The following is a 20470-nucleotide window of genomic DNA, read 5'->3' as shown; positions in this document are numbered from 1 at the left end:
CACCTAGCTTCGTTTGCTTTGCCCGTAGGAGTATTCTTCTGCAAATGGAGAAAGGGAATTAACCACCCATGGAGTTGAGTGTTAACCCGAACCCCCGCTGTTCTCCCCACTGATCACCTTTAATGTCCCCTCTTATAGTCTCACCTGATGGTTTGGAAAGATGAGCTCTCCATCCTGCATTGAGCGCAGGGGCTGGCAGATAACCAGTTGCTTCACTGGTTCGAAGGAATTGGTGAGTTCCAGAACAATCTTGACTCTTGAGATTTCCGGTGAGACGCCGTAAGTATATAGTTCGTAAGAGTTCAAATGGCTAACTTTCACTCTTGTCCGATTCCTTGCAGGTTGCAGCTTGACCCTAGCGAAGAGTTCCTCGTGGCAACCGGTAACATTCAGGTAAGGATTTGTATTATCCAACACAGTTCGATAAAATTATGTCAGTATGTAACCTGTGGCTTTCTCCCTTATTCAGGTGCTGAGAGAAATTATGAAGTCTCGGGGAATAATGCCTCCGGCGGTAAAATTAGGTAAGTCTATTGTGGTGAGAAGGATTCCCCGTGTTTGTCCCTTGTTTCACCTTGCTGTCCTTTTGTTCCACTTAGGGGCCGGGGTGCGGCGAAGATGCGGTGGAGGCTGCGCCGACCCGTGAAGAGGAATAGTAGCCCCGGCGGTAAAATCAGGTAAGTCTATGGGGGGTAACTAATATTGCCTCTGTTTATTCCCTTGGCTCACCTTGCTGTTCTTGTGTTCCCCTTGGGTGCCGTAGTGCGGCGGGAACATACAGAAGGATGCGGTGGATAGTGAAGATGCTGCGAAGGCCGGTGAGTTCAGTGCGGCGCTGCATCAGGCGAGGCGACGCGCATAAAATAACTTCTTTCTTCCAGCTCGAAGGCGCGGTGGATCGGGAATTCAGGTAAGGATCAAAGGTATTGCTCTTGTTCTAACCTTTTCTCCTTCTTTCTCCCTCTTTCTAGGAGCTCCAGACTCGAGGCGGGTGTGGCAGAAGACTGGATGCAGACTTGCAGGCACGGTGAGCGTTATGCTGCTGGATGCAGAATAACGCGAAGCGTGTGCTGCTCTTCGGGCGTGGTTTAAATAGCCTCCAAAGTAGTCCCAGGTAAGTATTCCTCCTCGAACCCACCCGAGTAAAAAATAGTCCCTAGGTAAAGTAGTCCCTTCCAAGCCTCTTTTGGCTTGGAGCTCTTGCAGCATGGTCTGCATCAGGTAAGTTTGCAGCATGGTCTGCATCAGGTAAGTTTTAATCTATGAGCATTTGGCGTCAGGACTGACTCTCCATATGAGCCTGGCGCCATAGACGCCAGGACTGCTGCACGCAAATAGCCCCTAGCAGGGGTTGTTGGGCTTGCTTGGAATAACTTGATGCCTGCTTCCGGGGTTGCTGGACTTGATCTGGATCCCCGGGGGTAGGCATCATGACAGTCTTTTTTGGATGATTCACACATGCGTCGAGAAAGAGCGTATTAACTCTAAGCACAGAATATTTTCTATGCTCTTGCGAAGCGTCGATCGTGGTGAGGAAGACATCTTACGTTGTCTGCGCAAATGACAACGTGTTAGGCATAATTAAAGAACACTTTCATTTTGTACTGCTTCGTTTTCGTTTTTTCTATACTAACTACTAACCTTGCGCGCGTCCTTCATAGGAACCGCATGTGTGCTTTATAAAGACTTCCTTTGGAAAACAAAATGCTATTTGAAAACACATGCACACTTAAAGGAAAACAGAGTACAAGACACCATTTGATTGCTCATGCTCAATTAGAGTTTAACTCTTAAGTTGGAAACGCTATGTTTTTACACATGCGCACTTAAAGAGGAAAATCGGGTATGGTGTTGTGTTAATTTCTTCTTTGGGATATAACATTTGTTGCACAACAAAGGTCAGTGACTAAATAGTTATTTATTGATTTCTTTTCCATAGGTTGAGAGTTTAACAGAAGTGGAACCAAACCTGAAGTTTGTTATTTTGTCCCATTTTCCCCCTTTCCCTCGCGAATTCTAACAGCTACACTGTTAATTATCACTAGAGAGGTCAGCATTCATAGGGGACTGTGGGGGTTCAGCAGCTTCTGTGGACACACAAAAGAAGAATTGGAAAAAAGCCTGACAGAATGAAAGGCCAGAAAAAATAGTTCAACCAAGCTGACATGAACCCCGAGTCATCTATGGAAGCATTAAGTGCTCTGGTTAGGGAATTACAGGAGGAGTTGAAGGTGGCCTATCATGAAAATAAGAATTTGGGAAGACGGGTGGATGAGTTATGTGATAAGATGGCCCAAACTCAACGACTGAGTGAGGAAACTGATTTTCCCCCAGAACTGGTTAGAGAGGGAGCGAGAGAGGAGGGTGGTAGTGCAAGTGGGGGTGTGGGCGCAGAAGGAGGTTTCAGGGCTGTAATAATGCCAGTGCCTTTGGCTGCTCCTGAACGCTATTATGGAGATCCCAATAAGTTTCAGGTATTTCTAACTCAATGTGAGCTACACTACCTAAATCGGCCCAAATTATTTCCTTCAGATACTTCGAAGGTAACTTTTATGATGTCTTACTTATCTGGAGAGGCTTCTATCTGGGTGGGATTACTGGTTAGACAGAAGAGTGTATCATTGAGTAATTTTCCTCAGTTTATGGAGGAGTTTAGAAAGATGTTTGATAAAAGACAAGTCTCTCTAGAGGCGGATGGTGAACTGTTAGATTTACGCCAAGGTAACAGGGATTTGGTAACTTATATTACACAGTTCAGGTCTTTAGTTTTAGAAACCAAATGGCCAGAAGAAAAAAGATCATCAATTATTTATCAAGGTCTTAAGGACGAATTAAAAGATGCTTTATCCAATATAGTTCAGCGCCCTTCTACTTGTGATGGACTGATTGATTTAGTGGTTCAATTGGATTTTCGTATAAGTGAAAGGAGAGTAGAACGGCGTCGAGAGACTAGGTCAGCTTCTTCTAGAGGAGATCGGTTGAAGATGGAGGTTGGTAATAAGGAAGATAAACAGAAGGGGAATGTGTAACAGACTAAAATAAGAGGTCCTCTTTCTAAGGAGGAAAAGGCGCGAAAATAATTTGTGTTTATATTGTGTCGAGGTGGACATTTTTTAGGAAATTTTCCATTTACACCTAAAAGGTTTACATCAGCTGGTGGAAGAGGACAACAGGTTGCTAACACCGTACAGTCAGCGGTTCCACACATAACCGTAAATGTATCCTTGTTTCTTAAAGCAGAAAAGAAGGGTTTGGTCCAGTAGTGATTGATTCTGGGGCCACGGGAAACTTTATGGATTGGGGGGTAGCTAAGGCTTTAGGAATCCCTCTGGTGAGAAAGGAAGAGGTGGAACAAGTTTGTGCTGTGGATGGAACTTCTCTTTCATCTGGTCTAATAACACATGAAACTTGTGTTTTAATTATGGAAATTGCTGGTGGACATGGAGAGGAAATTTCTTTTGATCTAATTGATTCACCGCTTTTGAAAATAATTTTAGGAATGCCATGGCTTACCCTACATAACCCCAAGATTGACTGGAGTGCTTGTGTGGTGGATTTAAAGTCTAGTTTTTGTGTGGAAAATTGTTTTTTGGATAGTCATCAAGGATGATCAAACTCTGTGTATGGTGTCGTCTTTTTTGGTTGAGGCTGGAACTACTGGTCATAATGTTGGGGCAATTTTAGGACATCTTCCGCAGTGTTATTATGAATTCAGGTAAGTGTTTGATGAAAAAATAGCTGGAGGATTACCTCCACATAGAAGTTTTGACTGTAAAATCGATTTGGAGCCAGGGGCTGTTTTACCCAGTAGTCATGTATGCTTTAACAGAGAAAGAAAATGATTACCTTAAGGAGTACCTTACTGAGAATCTGGCTAAAGGATTCATTCGTCATTCAGTGTCTCCAGCAGCTTCTCCATTATTTTTTGTACCAAAACCTGATGTGTCCCTTAGAATCTGTATAGACTATCGGTCTGTCAATAGGGTTACTATCAAGAACCGTTATCCTCTCCCTCTTATTTCAGAGATCTTGAATCAAGTCCAGGGAGCAACAATTTTTTCCAAGCTTGACTTACGGGGTGCCTATCATCTGGTACGAGTCTGGGAGGGTGACGCGTGGCAAACGGCTTTCAAAACTCGTTTTGGTCTTTACGAATATCAGGTAATGCATTTCGGTCTATGCAATGCTCCAGCGGCCTTTCAATTTTTTATGGATGAAGTTTTGAGAGACTTTTTGGACATATGTGTAGTAGTGTACATCAATGCTATTTTAATTTATTCTCAGGATATGGAGTCCCACAAGACTCATGTCAGTCAGGTTTTAAAAAGACTTAGAGACAATCACTTGTTTGCTAAATTGGAAAAATCTCAGTTTCATACCAACTCAGTGGAATTTTTGGGCTACATCGTTTCACCAAAGGGGTTGGAGATGAATCCTAATAAAGTGCAAGCAGTTCGAGACTGGCCAAATCCGACGAAGGTAAAAGAAATTCAAAGCTTTTTAGGTTTTGCTAATTTCTACAGAAGATTTGTTGATGGATTCTCCCAACTTGTAACTCCTATTACTAGACTTTTGAAAAAAGGAGTTAAGTTTGACTGGTCAGTAGAAGCAGAGGAGGCATTTAAAAAAAAAAAAAAGTTTAGTTCAAGTCCCATTTTAATACATCCAGATCCTTCTCAGCCTTTTTATGTTGAAGCTGATGCATCAAATTTAGCCATGGGAACTGTTCTTTCTCAAAGGCACAAGGATACAGGACAACTTCATCCTTGGCTGAACAGAACTATACGATTTCAGATCGTGAACTTTTAGCAATTAAGTTTGCTTTGAGGAATGGAGACATTTTTTGAAGGGAGCAAGGCATACAGTAACAGTTTTGACAGATCATAGAAATTTGTTTTTTTTTAAATCGGCTAAAACTCTCACACCAAGGCAACTGAGATGGTCACTGTTTTTTGCTGACTATGATTTTGTAGTGACATTTAAGCCAGGCAAGCAGAATAAAAAGGCAGATGCTTTGTCACGTCAATTTCCTGGGAGTGAGTTGGAAGCTACCAAAGAAATGTTACCAATAATTGCTCCATGTCGCTTTGTTTCTGCGGGAATACAGAAGACCGAAGATGTGGAAGGAGGAGTTCGGAAATCTATGACAATGGTGCAGATGGAGGAGTGGATCAGGACGTCCCAGTTCGAGCAATCAAAAAGGGGTTACCATATTTTGAAGATAAGCTCTATCTGCCTAATGTGAAGTTGAGAGATAGAGTTATAAGAGACTGTCATGAATCTAAATTATGTGGACATCCGGGTTTCCGAAAAACACTTGAATTGGTGAGGAGAAGTTTCTGGTGGGAAAAGATGCGTAAGGATATCCTGAATTTTGTGAAGACTTGTGTTGTTTGTGCTCAGATGAAGTGTCAAACAGGAAAAGCATTTGGGTTACTGGCGCCGTTGCCTATTCCACCTCGTCCCTGGCACACAATCTCCCTGGACTTCATTACAGATCTTCCTCTGGATAGGGGATTTACATCTATTTTAGTGGCTGTGGATCTTTTGTCTAAAGAGGCTCATTTTATTCCCATGGAGGGAGAGGTTACCGCAGACAGTTTGGCTCAAATCTTTCTTCGGGAAATTGTTAGATTGCATGGGCTTCCCAATCAGATTATCTCTGATAGAGGTTCTCAATTTGTTTCAAAATTTTGGAAAGTATTCTGTAAGAGATTGGGAGTAGAAGTAAAATTAACATCAGGTTATCATCCCGAAACGAATGGGCAGGTAGAAGGGGTGAATCAGGAACTGGAGAAATACTTGAGATGTTACCTTCAGGCAGGTGATGAATGGGTACATTTTATTTGGCTGGCGGAATTTGCTTCTAATAATTGTGCAAAAGATTCAACTACAATGTCCCCGTTTTTTCTTGGAAGGGGTTTCCAGCCACGGTTTCTAAGTTTTTAAATCTCAGAGGAGTCAGAGAATCCTGGAGTTGAGGCTCACTTACTAACTATAAGAAACAATCTGGAAAGGGCAAAGAAGGTACTTTCAGATAGTAAGTTAAAATACAAAAAGTTTGCAGATCAAAAAAGATTAGGTCCCGAGTACAAAGTAGGGGGATTTGGTTTGGCTTTCTATTAGGCATTTAAGAATTAAAGGTAAAAATAAATTCAGTCCTCGCTTTGTGGGTCCTTTTGAGGTAGAAAGGGTGATTAATCCTGTAGCGGTACGGTTAAGGCTTCCTAATTCCCTGAAAGTACATCCTACTTTTCACATCAGTCTTTTGAAACCTGTGATTCATGGAACCAGGGTATTAACGTCCCCTTGCACTATGCGCCATTGCATGATGGCCTCCATATTCCTCACTCACCGGCTTCTATGCCCTTTTCTATGTTTATTATTTAGTTTCCTTTCTACGTCTGACGGCGTGTCCCCAGCACAGCTCGTTCCCTAGGTTACGACCGCGCGGAGCCACTGCCTGCCGGTTTCAGTTTCCACTAACAGTGTTCCCCGCACTGTACAGGTAAGCTACCGCTACTTGGGTCCCTTTGCCCGGTTGGGAGACCCCAGGTTTATTTCTCTCCAGTATAACAGAAATGTATATGTCCCCACTTAGGTGCCAGCAGTACGTGTCTCTTTGCAGATGCCCTGCATCGTATAATTGTTTCGAATACTTGTTGACCACACGGATGCCCCTGTTGCCTTGGCTACTCGTCCCGCAACTCGAGTGAGTGCATTCTTTAAAACCAATTCCGGTTTATTTTAAGTATTATTTATTTTATTCAGTAGCGCTCTTTCGGAGTTATTCTTTCTCCGTCCACAGGAGGGGTATGGTTTTTTCTTAAACACGCTCCCCATATTGACTCAGCTTTTTCACTATTCAAGGGTGGTCCTTGCTATTTAGAACCCACTACCGCTTTTGGCTTATCTCGATCTGTCTGACTCTTCATCACGCCATTTTCTAGATCCCACCATGTAGGTGGATCTCACACAATACATCTCCTTTGTTATGTGTTTAGCTATTAGTATAGAGTGTTTCTCTTTGATCTGTTAGTTCACTCTTTTCACCATACTAGATCTCCAGTATTCTGCTCTTCACCATCTCGCTAGCATCCCGAGTTATGTACAGCTTGTCAGTCAGTCCTTGACTGTTATGGAAATAAAATAAAAGATTTTACTTTTTGTCTCCTTGAAATGTTGTCAACAGTTCAATTGGGCCCTTATGAAGAAGAGGTTACCCTCGAAACGCGTCGGCCACTCCACAATTGGACAGCATCACCTCTCCATCATTTATTGCTTCTTCGCAATTTGTTTTAATATGTTAAACGTCACGAATTACTTTGTACAACAGAATGTGCCTTTTGGCAAATTTTGTTTTCCTCTTTGCCAAATAAATTGTTATATGCTCAACTAACAAACTGCTGTTATATATCTATATCCATATATTTGAAGGCCCTATGTGGCATCAGTAAACAGTGTGCAGGGGACGGGAGGGCCCCACTTTTTGGGTCCTCTTCTATTTTCTCTTTTCTGATTTAGGCTTTGTGCCAAGGCCTTTTTTCCTCCCCCGCACCTTTAAATTCTTAAACCAGCTCTTCTGTACATATAATGATGATTTGAATTTCTATATCAATTGTTACCAGGTGTGCACCACTGTCAGCATTTTTGTTTTCTCCATATGTACTGGTCTTCCAGTGTGGCACGTACCAAGTGGGTAGCACCCTGATATAAACCTTGTTCATTATAAATATGTCATTTTCTCGCATCAACGAGATCACAGATAAACACGCAACTACACTTGCATTTGATGCGGAAGAAGCTAAACGCATATTAGCTCTCATCAAGGATACAGACCAATCTTTACAGAGTAAAGTCAGCCCAGACAAAATAATCTTTCAATTAGAAAAACTCATTAGACGCGAGATATCGCAGAAATTACATGCCAGTACCCTAGTGGAATATTACAAATCACAGAGAATCCCTAGAGGATTGAGGGTATATTTGAGACCTACACTCTGCAGCGAGAGCAAAGCATTTGTTGCTAAATGGGATCAAATTCTGAACAAGTGTTCACTTGACTTGATCTTACTTACGATTGAGGAACTTTCCAAGTCATTGACATCCATCGACAAAGACATAGAAGCACTGACAATACAGCTTTCAGAATTCAAGTCAAAAGAGGATCTGACACAACTTTTGGAAGATATCAATTCCAAATTGAGCAATTACAAAGCAGACATAGAACAAAGGAAACTTCGTAAGTTTAAACGCGATACGTTCGATTATTTGAACGATATCGTGTATACCTGGCAGGAGTTTTACCATCACAGAAACGCCAGCAGAAGTCGAGCTAATAATCTTAACAACTCCAACTCAGGGAGTGATAGTAGTAGTAGCAGTGTGGGAGAACCAATACCGAAAGACCAGTCACAAGAACAAATTCCACAGCAAGTACCAACACCTGGGACCACAATTCCCCACCTTACACCATCTCAATCTGGGACAGTTGCTAGTACCACAGGTGTTTTTTTAGGCCTGAGAGACAGACAAAAAGAAAAAGAAAAACACGACGAGGCAAGAAAAACACAAAAAGGAAGATACAAATAAGTGAAAATCTAGTCATCAACCTATCAAGCAAAAACCTGACGAGTGGCCAACTTGATATCTTAAACCGTGGTCTTTCCTTTGTTCCTACTTGCAACACATCACTATTTGAAGAAAAAATCTGTCTTCACAGATTGTTGAGGAAATTAAGATTGAAGATGTTTTTCGAATCCGATTTGGATACAGAATCACAGGCCCTAGAGGATGACATCCTACAGATGCGCCCCAAGAGTACTTTCGACCCTCAGATTCAAAATTCGATCTTGGATCTCTTCGAGAAGAGTGTCATTAATGACCTCAAAAGAATTAATTACCATAGCACTAAACCAGTTAATATTAAGAATAGCCAACTTGAACATGTTGAACAGCTGGCTAAAGATGAAGATTTAACTATCAAACCTGCGGATAAGGGTGGGGCAATCGTGATCATGGATTCATCCTACTACACACGGAGATGTCTGGAACTACTTAACGACACCGTTACTTACACAAAACTTGATAATGATCCACTACTTAGAATCAAAGCCATCATCCAGAAAGCTATTGACAATGCTTTGGAAAACAACTGGATTGATTCAAAAACAAGTCAGTTCCTTATAAACAAATATCCAATCACGCCTGTGTTCTATGGCTTACCAAAGGTTCATAAAGACAACATTAATCCGCCACTCAGACCAATAGTTGCGGGAACTGATAGCATATTTGACCCATTGGCCATCTATGTGGATCGTTTACTTCAACCTCTAATCCAGGAAATACCAACCTACCTGAAGGACACTACAGACTTCCTCAACTGTCTACAAGAAATCATAGCCCTGGACACTAGCTGCATTCTCTTTAGTATGGATGTATGCAGCCTTTACACCTCTATTCCCCACATCGAAGGGGTTGATGCTGTACTCTGGCTCCTGTTGAATCATGAACATATAAGAGGGAACAAAGAATTTATTGTGGAATTACTGGAAATAATTCTTCACAACAGTTACTTTAGATTTCAGGGCCAATACTATGTACAATCATCAGGTACTTCAATGGGGTCGGCCATGGCTCCGGTTTATGCTAACACCTACATGTATAAATTTGAAAAAGAAAACGTGTTGGATCACCCATTTTGGTCATTTAAAATCTTGACCTGGAAACGTTATATAGATGATATCTTCGGTATCTGGTGTGGTACACGAGATGAATTGGATCTTTTTTTGGAACATCTGAATTCAGTGAACAACACAATCAAATTCACAATGGAAGTAGGGGACCCTTCATTACATTTTTTGGATGTGAGCTTACAGATCAAAGAGGGTCACATCGACACCACGGTGTACCATAAACCAACAGACGTGAATAATCTTTTACATTTCAGCAGTTTCCATCCTAAACCCATGCTCAAAAGCCTACCATTCAGTCAAATGTTAAGATTGAAGAGAATTATCTCAGACCCAGCAGGCCTTGACTCAGAATGTTCATTTCTAGTTGAACGATTTGGATCTAGGGGGTATCCAGATACTATCACAGGAGAAGCCCGCAACAGATCAGAGACCTTCACGAAGGAACAACTACGCATCCCTAAAGTCAAGGATAAGTCCACACCGCTACTCTACATTTCAAAGTACTCACGACAGAGTTTCCAAATCAGCAAAACTCTGCGTAAAAATTGGACCATACTACACAATGATCCCTCTCTCCTGAAATTATTTCCCAAAGCACCAATGATGGCCTTTAAACGTGGACATAATCTCAAAGATAAACTAGTGAGAGCGGAAAGACCTCCTAAAGACAAACAACTTGTACTGAGTACCATAAAGAAGGGTACCTTTCCCTGCTTGAACTGTACGAACTGTAACAATGTTATAAAAGGTGAAACGATATCTCACCCACAAACTGGGAAGAAATTCAAAATCAGAGACTTTTCCACCTGCCTCTCCGCAGGTGTCATCTACTCATTGAAATGTCCCTGTGGTAAATTATACATAGGACAAACCACAAGACCCGTCAAAGAAAGATGGTCAGAACACAAATCCACCATCAGATGTAAGAATCTCAGATCCCCAGTGGCAAGGCACTTCATCGAATTCCAACATACGATTGCACAAATTAAATTTCAAGTCATAGAAATTGTCAAACGTCCACACAGAGGTGGCAATTACCAATCCCTGTTGTCACAGCGAGAGAAGTACTGGATCCACACACTTGACACTTTGCAACCTAAGGGTCTGAATGATGAATTCTCTTTGAGTTGCTTTCTATAGTGAATTGTGAAACTCACATGTTACATCGCCAACTACTATACACAAGTGTCAGTATCCCGGACTTTAAAAAAAATTTTTTTTCTTTGTCATTACAAGTGTTGTGACTTTGATGTTTTCTTCAAGGGAACTGTATTTTCCTATGTTTGACTTGCCTATATTCACTTAAATGTTTGCACCTGTTCACGAATGACCAATTGAACCATCTCTCCATTCGTTCGAACCTTGTATGAGTAATAGGCTACATCGCAATCTTTTATCCCCTTGTCAGTGAATTATACTTGTCTCACTATATAATGAGTAGCCTCATGACTCTACATGATTTGTTTTGGACTATTAAGAGTAAACTGCATGTACCATTTGTGTTATCTATCATGACTGTAACGATTATTGTACTATTCACAAATTTCTGTTCCATTAGAACCAAAATTATAAAATGCGTTGCGATGGTGAACACCAGAATTCTTATGTTTCATTATGGAACATATTAACTCTACTTTTCTTATTTATCCTGATCTCTGGTCAGTCCCTATGAGTACGCTTGCACTATGCGCCATTGCATGATGGCCTCCATATTCCTCACTCACCGGCTTCTATGCCCTTTTCTATGTTTATTATTTAGTTTCCTTTCTACGTCTGACGGCGTGTCCCCAGCACAGCTCGTTCCCTAGGTTACGACCGCGCGGAGCCACTGCCTGCCGGTTTCAGTTTCCACTAACAGTGTTCCCCGCACTGTACAGGTAAGCTACCGCTACTTGGGTCCCTTTGCCCGGTTGGGAGACCCCAGGTTTATTTCTCTCCAGTATAACAGAAACGTATATGTCCCCACTTAGGTGCCAGCAGTACGTGTCTCTTTGCAGATGCCCTGCATCGTATAATTGTTTCGAATACTTGTTGACCACACGGATGCCCCTGTTGCCTTGGCTACTCGTCCCGCAACTCGAGTGAGTGCATTCTTTAAAACCAATTCCGGTTTATTTTAAGTATTATTTATTTTATTCAGTAGCGCTCTTTCGGAGTTATTCTTTCTCCGTCCACAGGAGGGGTATGGTTTTTTCTTAAACACGCTCCCCATATTGACTCAGCTTTTTCACTATTCAAGGGTGGTCCTTGCTATTTAGAACCCACTACCGCTTTTGGCTTATCTCGATCTGTCTGACTCTTCATCACGCCATTTTCTAGATCCCACCATGTAGGTGGATCTCACACAATACATCTCCTTTGTTATGTGTTTAGCTATTAGTATAGAGTGTTTCTCTTTGATCTGTTAGTTCACTCTTTTCACCATACTAGATCTCCAGTATTCTGCTCTTCACCATCTCGCTAGCATCCCGAGTTATGTACAGCTTGTCAGTCAGTCCTTGACTGTTATGGAAATAAAATAAAAGATTTTACTTTTTGTCTCCTTGAAATGTTGTCAACAGTTCAATTGGGCCCTTATGAAGAAGAGGTTACCCTCGAAACGCGTCGGCCACTCCACAATTGGACAGCATCACCTCTCCATCATTTATTGCTTCTTCGCAATTTGTTTTAATATGTTAAACGTCACGAATTACTTTGTACAACAGAATGTGCCTTTTGGCAAATTTTGTTTTCCTCTTTGCCAAATAAATTGTTATATGCTCAACTAACAAACTGCTGTTATATATCTATATCCATATATTTGAAGGCCCTATGTGGCATCAGTAAACAGTGTGCAGGGGACGGGAGGGCCCCACTTTTTGGGTCCTCTTCTATTTTCTCTTTTCTGATTTAGGCTTTGTGCCAAGGCCTTTTTTCCTCCCCCGCACCTTTAAATTCTTAAACCAGCTCTTCTGTACATATAATGATGATTTGAATTTCTATATCAATTGTTACCAGGTGTGCACCACTGTCAGCATTTTTATTAACGTCCCCTTCACCAGTGTTGTTAGAGGATTAATCTGAAGAGTATGTGGTGACAAGGATTCTAAATTCTAGAAGACTTAGAGGAAGAATTCAATATCTAATTGATTGGGAGGGTTTCGGACCAGAACAGCGTACCTGGGAGGATGAATCAAATGTGCATGCCCCAGAATTAGTTGCAAAATTTCATAGGAAGTATCCTTCTAAGGCTAGCCCTGGGACAGGGCGTTAAAAGGGGGGGTACTGTCAGGTTTCAGGAGCTGTGGTTGATTGTGGAGAAATATACGTGTGTGTTTAAGATGCTAAATGGTTTGGGCCTTAACCTAGAAGTACAGAGTGTGGAGAAGTTCCCAAGCCAAGATGGTGATTCAAGCAACATTCCTGATCGGTCAGAAGTGCAGAAAAGGCATTGTTAGAACATTCTAAACTGCCTTTCATTGTCAGCAGCCCAGCAGGGAGGTCCTATGTTTGGTGTTCAGGTGTTTTTTGGAGACTTTAGCTGGGCCCCTATGCTGGAGTTAAGCCATCTGGAACAGGAGAAAGTTTTGGAGAATTGAGAATTTGTATTATCGTCATTCAAAGAAAGAAGCAAGCTAAGTGACTTTTTATGACATCCTTCTTGTTTACTCTAAAGGAGGTCTATGCTCTGTTATATATATATATATGTTTCCCAGTTTCCTGTTTCCTTTTAAAGTGTCTAAAGAAAAAAACTAGACTTTGGTTTGTTCCTGTTATTTAGAAGAGTTTATCTGCAAAAGTTAAATGGAACAGAATCTTCTTATTTACTAAATTTGTTAACGTCTCGTGTGCGTGCCGTTCCTCGTTCAGCACGAGTGAGTTCAAGTCTTCGTTGGATGATTCAAGGATGCGTCGAGAGAGCGTATTATTTCTAAGCACAGAATATTTTCTATGCTCTCGCGAAGCGTCGGTCGTGGTGAGGAAGACATTTTACATTGTCTGCGTAAATGACAATGTGTTAGGCATAATTAAAGAACACTTTCTTTTTGCACTGCTTCGTTTTCATTTTTTCTATATTAACTACTGACCTTGTGCGCGTTCTTCATAGGAACCGCATGTGTGCTTTATAAAGACTTCCTTTGGAAAACGAAATGCTGTTTGAAAACACATGCGCACTTAAAGGAAAACAGAGTACAAGACACCATTTGATTGCGCTTGCTCAGTTAGAGTTTAACTCTTAAGTTGGGAACGGTATGTTTTTACTCTTGCGCACTTAAAGGAAAACAAAGCACAAGACACTATTCGATTGTGTATGATTAAATTGAGTTTAAGTCTAACGCTGGGCACGCTGGGTTTATATACATTCACGTTTTAAGGAAAAAAGAATAACAACATTTGGCTCTTGCATGCGCTAGCTTAATTATACTCAATTTGAATACAAAGGCACTTTTATTTAAAAGACAAAGACCAGCATGAAACCTTTCTTTGAGCTGGATAGAATGAGATAGAGGAGTTTGAAGCTGCAATAACTCTTGGAATTCTGCCCTCATCAAAACTATTATTTTAAAAGAATACCCAGAGTGTTTGGTTGAACAGCTTTCAGTTCTCCTGCTACAGAGTCTCTGAGGTTGACACAGTGACTGTTTCTCATCAACTCTCATTCAGTAAGAATAGTAATCCTCTAAGAAATCAAAAGAGGAAAATCAGGTATGGTGTTGTGTTAATTTCTTTTTTGGGATATATCATTTGTTGCACAAGAATGGTCAATGACTAAATAGTTATTTATTGATTTCTTTTCCATAGGTTGAGAGTTTAACAGAAGTGGAACTAAACCTGAAGTTTGTTATTTTGTCCCATTTTCCCCCTTTCCCTCAGGAATGCTAACAGCTACACTGTTAACTATCAGTAGAGAGGTCAGCATTCATAGGGGACTGTGCGGGTTCAGCAGCTTCTGTGGACACACAAATGAAGAATTGGAAAAAAGCCTGACATAACGTTCTTCGCAAGCGTAATTGGTTTCAGCACAAATAACACCTGAATGCTTTCAGGGACTTTCTGCATTACGTACACAAGTGTGTGACAGACGGATTGATACGCGCTTGAGCGCGGGCGCACATTACCGTTTTATCTCCTCAATCTAGGGTTCCCCTCAAAGTAATAGCTCAGAGGCTGGGGCCAGAGCCGCGGGCGAATGCACCCGTGTTAGGCAGCCTGCCCCACCTCCTCCCTCATAGATTCAGTGAAAAACACAGTGCACAGTGGTCTCTAAGACGCCGTGGACGCCGGCAGCCAAAGGGGTTTTCCCTCCCAGCTTACCTGCACAACAGATCTCATCATAGAGATTCCGTCCACGCTTTCACTCGGCTGACTTCTCTGATGATTACGAAGCGGCAAAGACAATTTATTAAAAAGAAAAAAAGAAAAGAAACAGGGAAGTAACGCTACGTGTGACTCAGAAACTGGGTTCCCTCCAACAGCTCACATCAGCTCATTACATACAATGGCACACTATAAAAGTCATAAAGCCTCTCAGAGCACTTCCCCAGAATGGAGTGCTGACGAATGGGGAGAGCAGCCTGTCGCAGAGGAGGAAGATTTCGCCTTCAGTTTCAAGAGAGGCCTGGGAAATTCCCTGTCACAAGCAGTTACTGAGTGCATGATGCCCCTAGCCCAAAGGCTAGACCACCTGGAGGCCATGATTTACAAGTAAAAGGAGGAGAGTGAAGTACCCAGGAGGAAGAGGGCACTGATCCTGAGGGAGGGAACATCAGCAAGACACCCCGAACCAGGGGTTGACCAGGACTGTAAAAAGGCTCGGAAGAGGACTGCCTCTTTGCGCCCCAGAGCACCACAGAAGGGGTGGGCTCAACACCCCAAGAGTCAGCCGACCCAGTAAAGTGAAGAAAGCCTTTATGATGAGGGCGGCAGTGCCAGACTCTCAACCCGCTGCCCCAGGGGTGTACAATGAAGGGGAGGAGGATGATGCAGGGTACTCACCAGATGATGGGGGCGAGGAGGACATTGTTATGCCTCAACCCAAGGTGACAAAGGAGCCTCGTGACGAGGATGAGGAAGGGCTTCTGGATATGTTTGACCCTGAGGCCATGGCACATCCGAGATCCTCAGAGTGGGTGCCGTCACCCAGAGTGACCCAATATATGGCACAGCACCTGCGAAAGCCGCTAGACAGGGAAGTCAGAGCCAAAATGAGAACGGAATGCCCCAGAACGCTACTGCCAGGAAAGGTCACGGATACCCCAGAGTTGGACCCAAAAATGGTGACATTCGTCACGAAGGCGACAAAGGACATAAGAAAAGGGGTAGAGCGTGGCGACGGTGCCAGGACAGAGTGCTGGACCTGGCAGGGCCGCTCGCTAAAATAATGGACCTGGCAGAAAAAGCATCAGACACTGGCGAACCAGTGGACGTCATGGCCCTGGTAAGTTGGGCCCAGAGGGCGGTGTGCCTATTGGGCAATGCTAACTGCGCCCTCTCAGTTGAGAAGAGATGGGGGGGGTGTTACTCAAGATCGATGGTAAATTGAGTGATTTGGCCTCTTACGATGCAGGCAGAGAGGCAAAGGGCCTGTTATTTGGGGACACATTTGCAAAAGAAATGTCCCAGTTTGTTGGGACGTATTCAGCACTTGAAAAAGCGTAAACCTCCATCTGACTAATTTTCCCGGGGCAAGTTTTTGCAGGGACCAGACAGCAAAGAGGTTGGGCGTCCGGTTGTTTGGGCTAATTCAGAAGACCTCAAGGACATAGAGTCCAATACTGGGAGAATCGCCAACAAGACAATTTTTTCCTGACCAAAGCCCATTTCCCCAGGAACCGCAGGGGGAGAGGCGCCTACAGGCAGACAAACACGCCAAACGGTGAGTGCTCAGCCAGCCTCTCTTCCAGTTGTGGTGACAGCGCATGTTAGGCGCACAGTTTGGGGCTCATTCTGTAAGGGGCGCGATGGCTTCTAGGGCTTTCTCAGCAGGCGTACCATTGCAGGATATTATGAAAGCATCTGATGGGTCGAATGAATCCACATTCAAAACCTTTTATTTCAAACCTATCGCCCAGATAGGGAATACAGTGATTGACATCTTTGAACAAGCATAATGCTTACCTCCTGTCTCGAGATAGAATGAAGATTGCCCATGCTGAGAGCTCTGGACAGTCTTGATTCTATTAAAGACAAGGAGGCGAGCATTATATCCCACCCAGGGATACGTAATTCCTTGGGACCCATAGTTATTAACGAAGGCCCGGGGGCATTACCAGTCGGTAATGCCCCCGCCGCGAGGGGCATATAGCTATTAGTACCCCAGCCCGCAAAAACTGCGTGACCGGGGCACTAAAAGCTTTTTTTTTTGTCCCGAAACGCTGCAGCGTTTTGGGAGAAAGAAAAAAAAAATACGTCAAACAAAATGCCCGCCATGGAAAGGGAAAACGGAGTCTGTTTTTCCTTTCCCTGGCGGCCTTCGGGAGTGGATGTGCTGGAAACAGAAATATTTCCAGCGTGTCCGCTCCTGAAAAAAAAAGAAGGTAAGTGCGGTTGGGAGGGCGGGAGGCAGAGGAAGGGAAGAAAGAAAAAAGAAGAAAAAAAAAAAAAACGTACCTTGGATGGCCCCGCTCCGAGTCTCCACACATCAGGAGGCTGCCATCGTCCCCCACCGGGGACAAAGGATAGAAGGTAAGTGGGGTGGGGAGGGAAAGGAGGTGGGAGGAGTGAGGGAGGGGAAAAAAAGTCAAAGCTTTACCTGAGTCCCCAGCGGGGGGCGAAGGCAGCCTCTCAGCCGTGGGGAGGCTCGGAGCGGGGATGGCCCAGCTTCGAGCATCCTCATTGGCTGAGGGGCTGCCATGCCCCCCGCCGCGGACAAAGGCTGTGGAATCCCGACAGAGGGATTCCCGGCCTGGTAATGACTCGGCGAGGGCCAATCAGAATGTCTCTTTCATTCTGATTGCGCCCTCTCTGGGTACGAATATTGAATACGTATATGAAATATGAATATGCTTTATGAAGGTATATGTTACATATTTTAAGGAGAACCCGCCCTTATGATCATTTCTCTATTGGTTGCAGGGAAAGACCAGAAACAAACCTGAGAGCAGTACACCCAGAGGCGCAGGAGTGCAGTTCTAGAGTTCCGTTGGATTGTTGGGAATACAGGAATGAGTTTCTAGTTCAGGTCATTGAGAGTTAACAGTTGGTGTTGAAAGTTACATGGACATTAGCTGCCAAAGAAAGAGGAGGAATGGTAGAAGAGAGGACTACATATACTAGGGAACAGAGCCTGATTGGACACTGAGGTCTAGGCAGGACTACAGGAAAGCAGAGATTTGTGGGGTTTTGTAGTCCTTAAAGAAACATTTTAAGATGGAGATAAACTAAGAACCCTTTTTTGGTTTCAAGAAACAAAACTAACAAAAAATGTTTGATCAGTTTAAAGTGTTAAAATGTTTTAAGATTTGAAATTGCTGAGTATGAAGTGATAAAGAAAGGAAAGCAAAATGCTCACTGGCTTGTCTTTAATAGAATCAAGGATGTCCAGCGTTCTCATTGTGGGCAGTCTTGATTATCAATAAGTAAACTAATCAACTTCAACACATTGTGTTTTAGGTATGTGCTGTATTTCTCAGAATAGTGTTAAAACAAGTATTTATTTATAAGCTTTGTCAGGTAATATAGAAGTCATTACAATTTTCTCTGCTTTAACCATAGATTTCTTTCTCAGGATTTGTATTTAGTAACCTTGGTAAGACTTAACTTGAACTTCCATCATGTAAAGTTATTCTCAATGGCATTAGGCACTTGATCTCAAAGTTTCAGAATGCAGTGGTTCCCTTTGTAATACTTGTCTCAATGGTTCTAGGAACGTGGCCTTCACTTTCAAGCATGCACTATTTCATTTGGCTCTCTGCTTTACAATGCCTCTAGGAACTTGGCAGTCAAATGCCTATATTAAGAAGCTTTCTCTTTATTTTTATTTTCACTTTCTCAATAGCCTTGGGAATTCATCCTACAAGTTCCAGCGTGTACTACTTTTCATCATGATCCAGTTAATTTCACAGTGACCAATTCCATAAAACTTGTACAAGGAAAATTGATGTGCAAATGCAAATTAATTCCAGAAATATGTACCATATAAATGATTGACACAAGTGTTTTTATTTAAATTCATCCTTTGCTCATTGTTCACTTTTTCAGTGACTCTATGTACCCTGCCTACAAATTCAAAAAGCTATCACTGTAAATGCTTACTTTCGTGGTATCAATTGCCTTTTTGTGTGCTTTGGACCTCACCTCAGGATTCGCTGAAGTCTCTCCCTCTGCTGGTCTCTTTAGAAGTTTCGGGTGGTCCCACTTGCCCACCCAGATATTCTGCTATTCTTCTGATTCTCTAGACTGCTACATTGCCCTATGGTTTCCTCCAACACCACCCCACCTGCCCTGTTTCCTGCTCAGGGGCCTCGCATTGCAGCTCTCCTTCTGTTTCTCCCCCTTCATGCTCATTGCTTTTTGCAACCTCTGTGTACATTGATGACCAGCAACCCCTTCCTAGTATGCTTTGCTATCTTTCAACCTGCCTCCTATCACTCTTAGTATCTGCAGGGTTCCCCCCTCTGAATGGCTTCTCCAGATTTGTCTGTATTGTGCTGTTACATGGCACATCAAATAACTCTAACTATTCTTTTTTGATATTGAAGGTCTGGAGGTCTCTTTAAAATATCAGACTATCAATTCTTTGTGAAGTCTTTAACCTTTAAACACTTGTGTACGCCTCTGTTTTCCCTGCCAACCGAGGCCCTTCCCCGGGTGTCGCCATTTTGATTGTGGGGAGGGAAAAGATAAACCACTCCCTGTTCTTTCTCCATTGCAACAAAGCCCTACGGTATCTTAGTCCCCTGCCGCGCCGCCCTCCTTCCCCACTTATCTTCTGGACCAGAGCTTTCTGCTCCAATCCCGACGCTCCATCCCAACCTCGGCTGTAATAGAAATAGAAAAGGGACTATATCTCTTTTCTATTTACTATGGCAGTTTTTCCCCACTGTAGGTTGGGGTTGCGCAATATGCAGAGAGCCTGTCTTCAGTAAAATAATAAGAAAATATAACGTTTTGCACCTCGGATATGAGCTAGCATTCCCTTGTTAGGGGTGTGTATATGGCCGGTAATGAGGAGAAACATATGACCAGCATTGCACCAATTTACTTTGCACTGTTACCTCCTTGATGGTTTTTATCAGAACTATGACATCAAATATAGCATTACTCCTTTCAAACTGTACTTTGTGTTTCAGGAGATGGGCAGTGGAGACCAGAGAGTAGCTTAAGCAAATATGCAGATGATGCACTCGTACAAAGTGTAGTGGAAATTGCATGGGCAAGACCTACAAGCAATTCTGGGCGTAGCACATGCAGTCCAAGGAATGATCCAATAACGCCAGCACCACAATCAGCAAGAGGTAAAAGTGTGTTCTTGACTCCCGAGTATGATTTTCCATATTCTTTTCAATTTGACTAGGCAAGAGAACTAAGTTAGCTCTTTGTGATATTAGCTTGAGAATGTGTGTGTAGCACAGCTTCACAGATTCGAATCCAAACATCAAGTCACCTGTTTTTTTCTTTCACAGCCTTTCATAGTAGATACATTTACAAGTATTAACTTCATGTGCTAATATGTTAGGTTTTCTTTTAGAACCGATATGCCAACAACAGTATCTCGTATTAAGAATTGCTTACCAGTTTATGGAATTATATAGCTCTAATTTGTACTATGCTATAATATGTTGTGGAGGCACAAC

General features: G+C 42.7%; 2 protein-coding genes across 2 annotated transcripts in view; both read left to right on the top strand.

Annotated features, from left to right (window-relative positions):
• The window catches only part of ZBBX (zinc finger B-box domain containing), a 1294113-nt gene that overhangs the window by 1083103 nt on the left and 190540 nt on the right, over positions 1 to 20470 (top strand). Inside the window, exon 18 of the mRNA XM_069618490.1 lies at positions 19967 to 20131. Coding sequence (XP_069474591.1) covers positions 19967 to 20131 — 165 coding nt within the window. The remainder of the gene's footprint in view (positions 1 to 19966; positions 20132 to 20470) is intronic.
• Positions 6315 to 12467, top strand: LOC138491782 (uncharacterized). The gene is made up of 5 exons (XM_069618489.1): positions 6315 to 6508; positions 6602 to 6712; positions 7193 to 11572; positions 11666 to 11776; positions 12257 to 12467. The coding sequence occupies exon 3, from the start codon at positions 8748 to 8750 to the stop codon at positions 10833 to 10835; it is 2088 nt and encodes a 695-aa protein (XP_069474590.1). The 5' UTR covers positions 6315 to 6508; positions 6602 to 6712; positions 7193 to 8747; the 3' UTR covers positions 10836 to 11572; positions 11666 to 11776; positions 12257 to 12467.

The sequence above is a fragment of the Ambystoma mexicanum genome, chromosome 10, assembly GCF_040938575.1.
Source record: "Ambystoma mexicanum isolate Mex_15411 chromosome 10, UKY_AmexF1_1, whole genome shotgun sequence".
Lineage (NCBI taxonomy): Eukaryota > Metazoa > Chordata > Amphibia > Caudata > Ambystomatidae > Ambystoma > Ambystoma mexicanum.
The sequence above is the reverse complement of the archived record's forward strand: the minus strand, read 5'-3'. Positions and strand labels throughout refer to the sequence as shown.

What these genes read in the sequence shown, in the direction of transcription:
- LOC138491782 (XM_069618489.1), top strand. Translation starts at nt 8,748, where the DNA reads ATGTTTTTCGAATCCGATTTGGATACAGAATCACAGGCCCTAGAGGAT.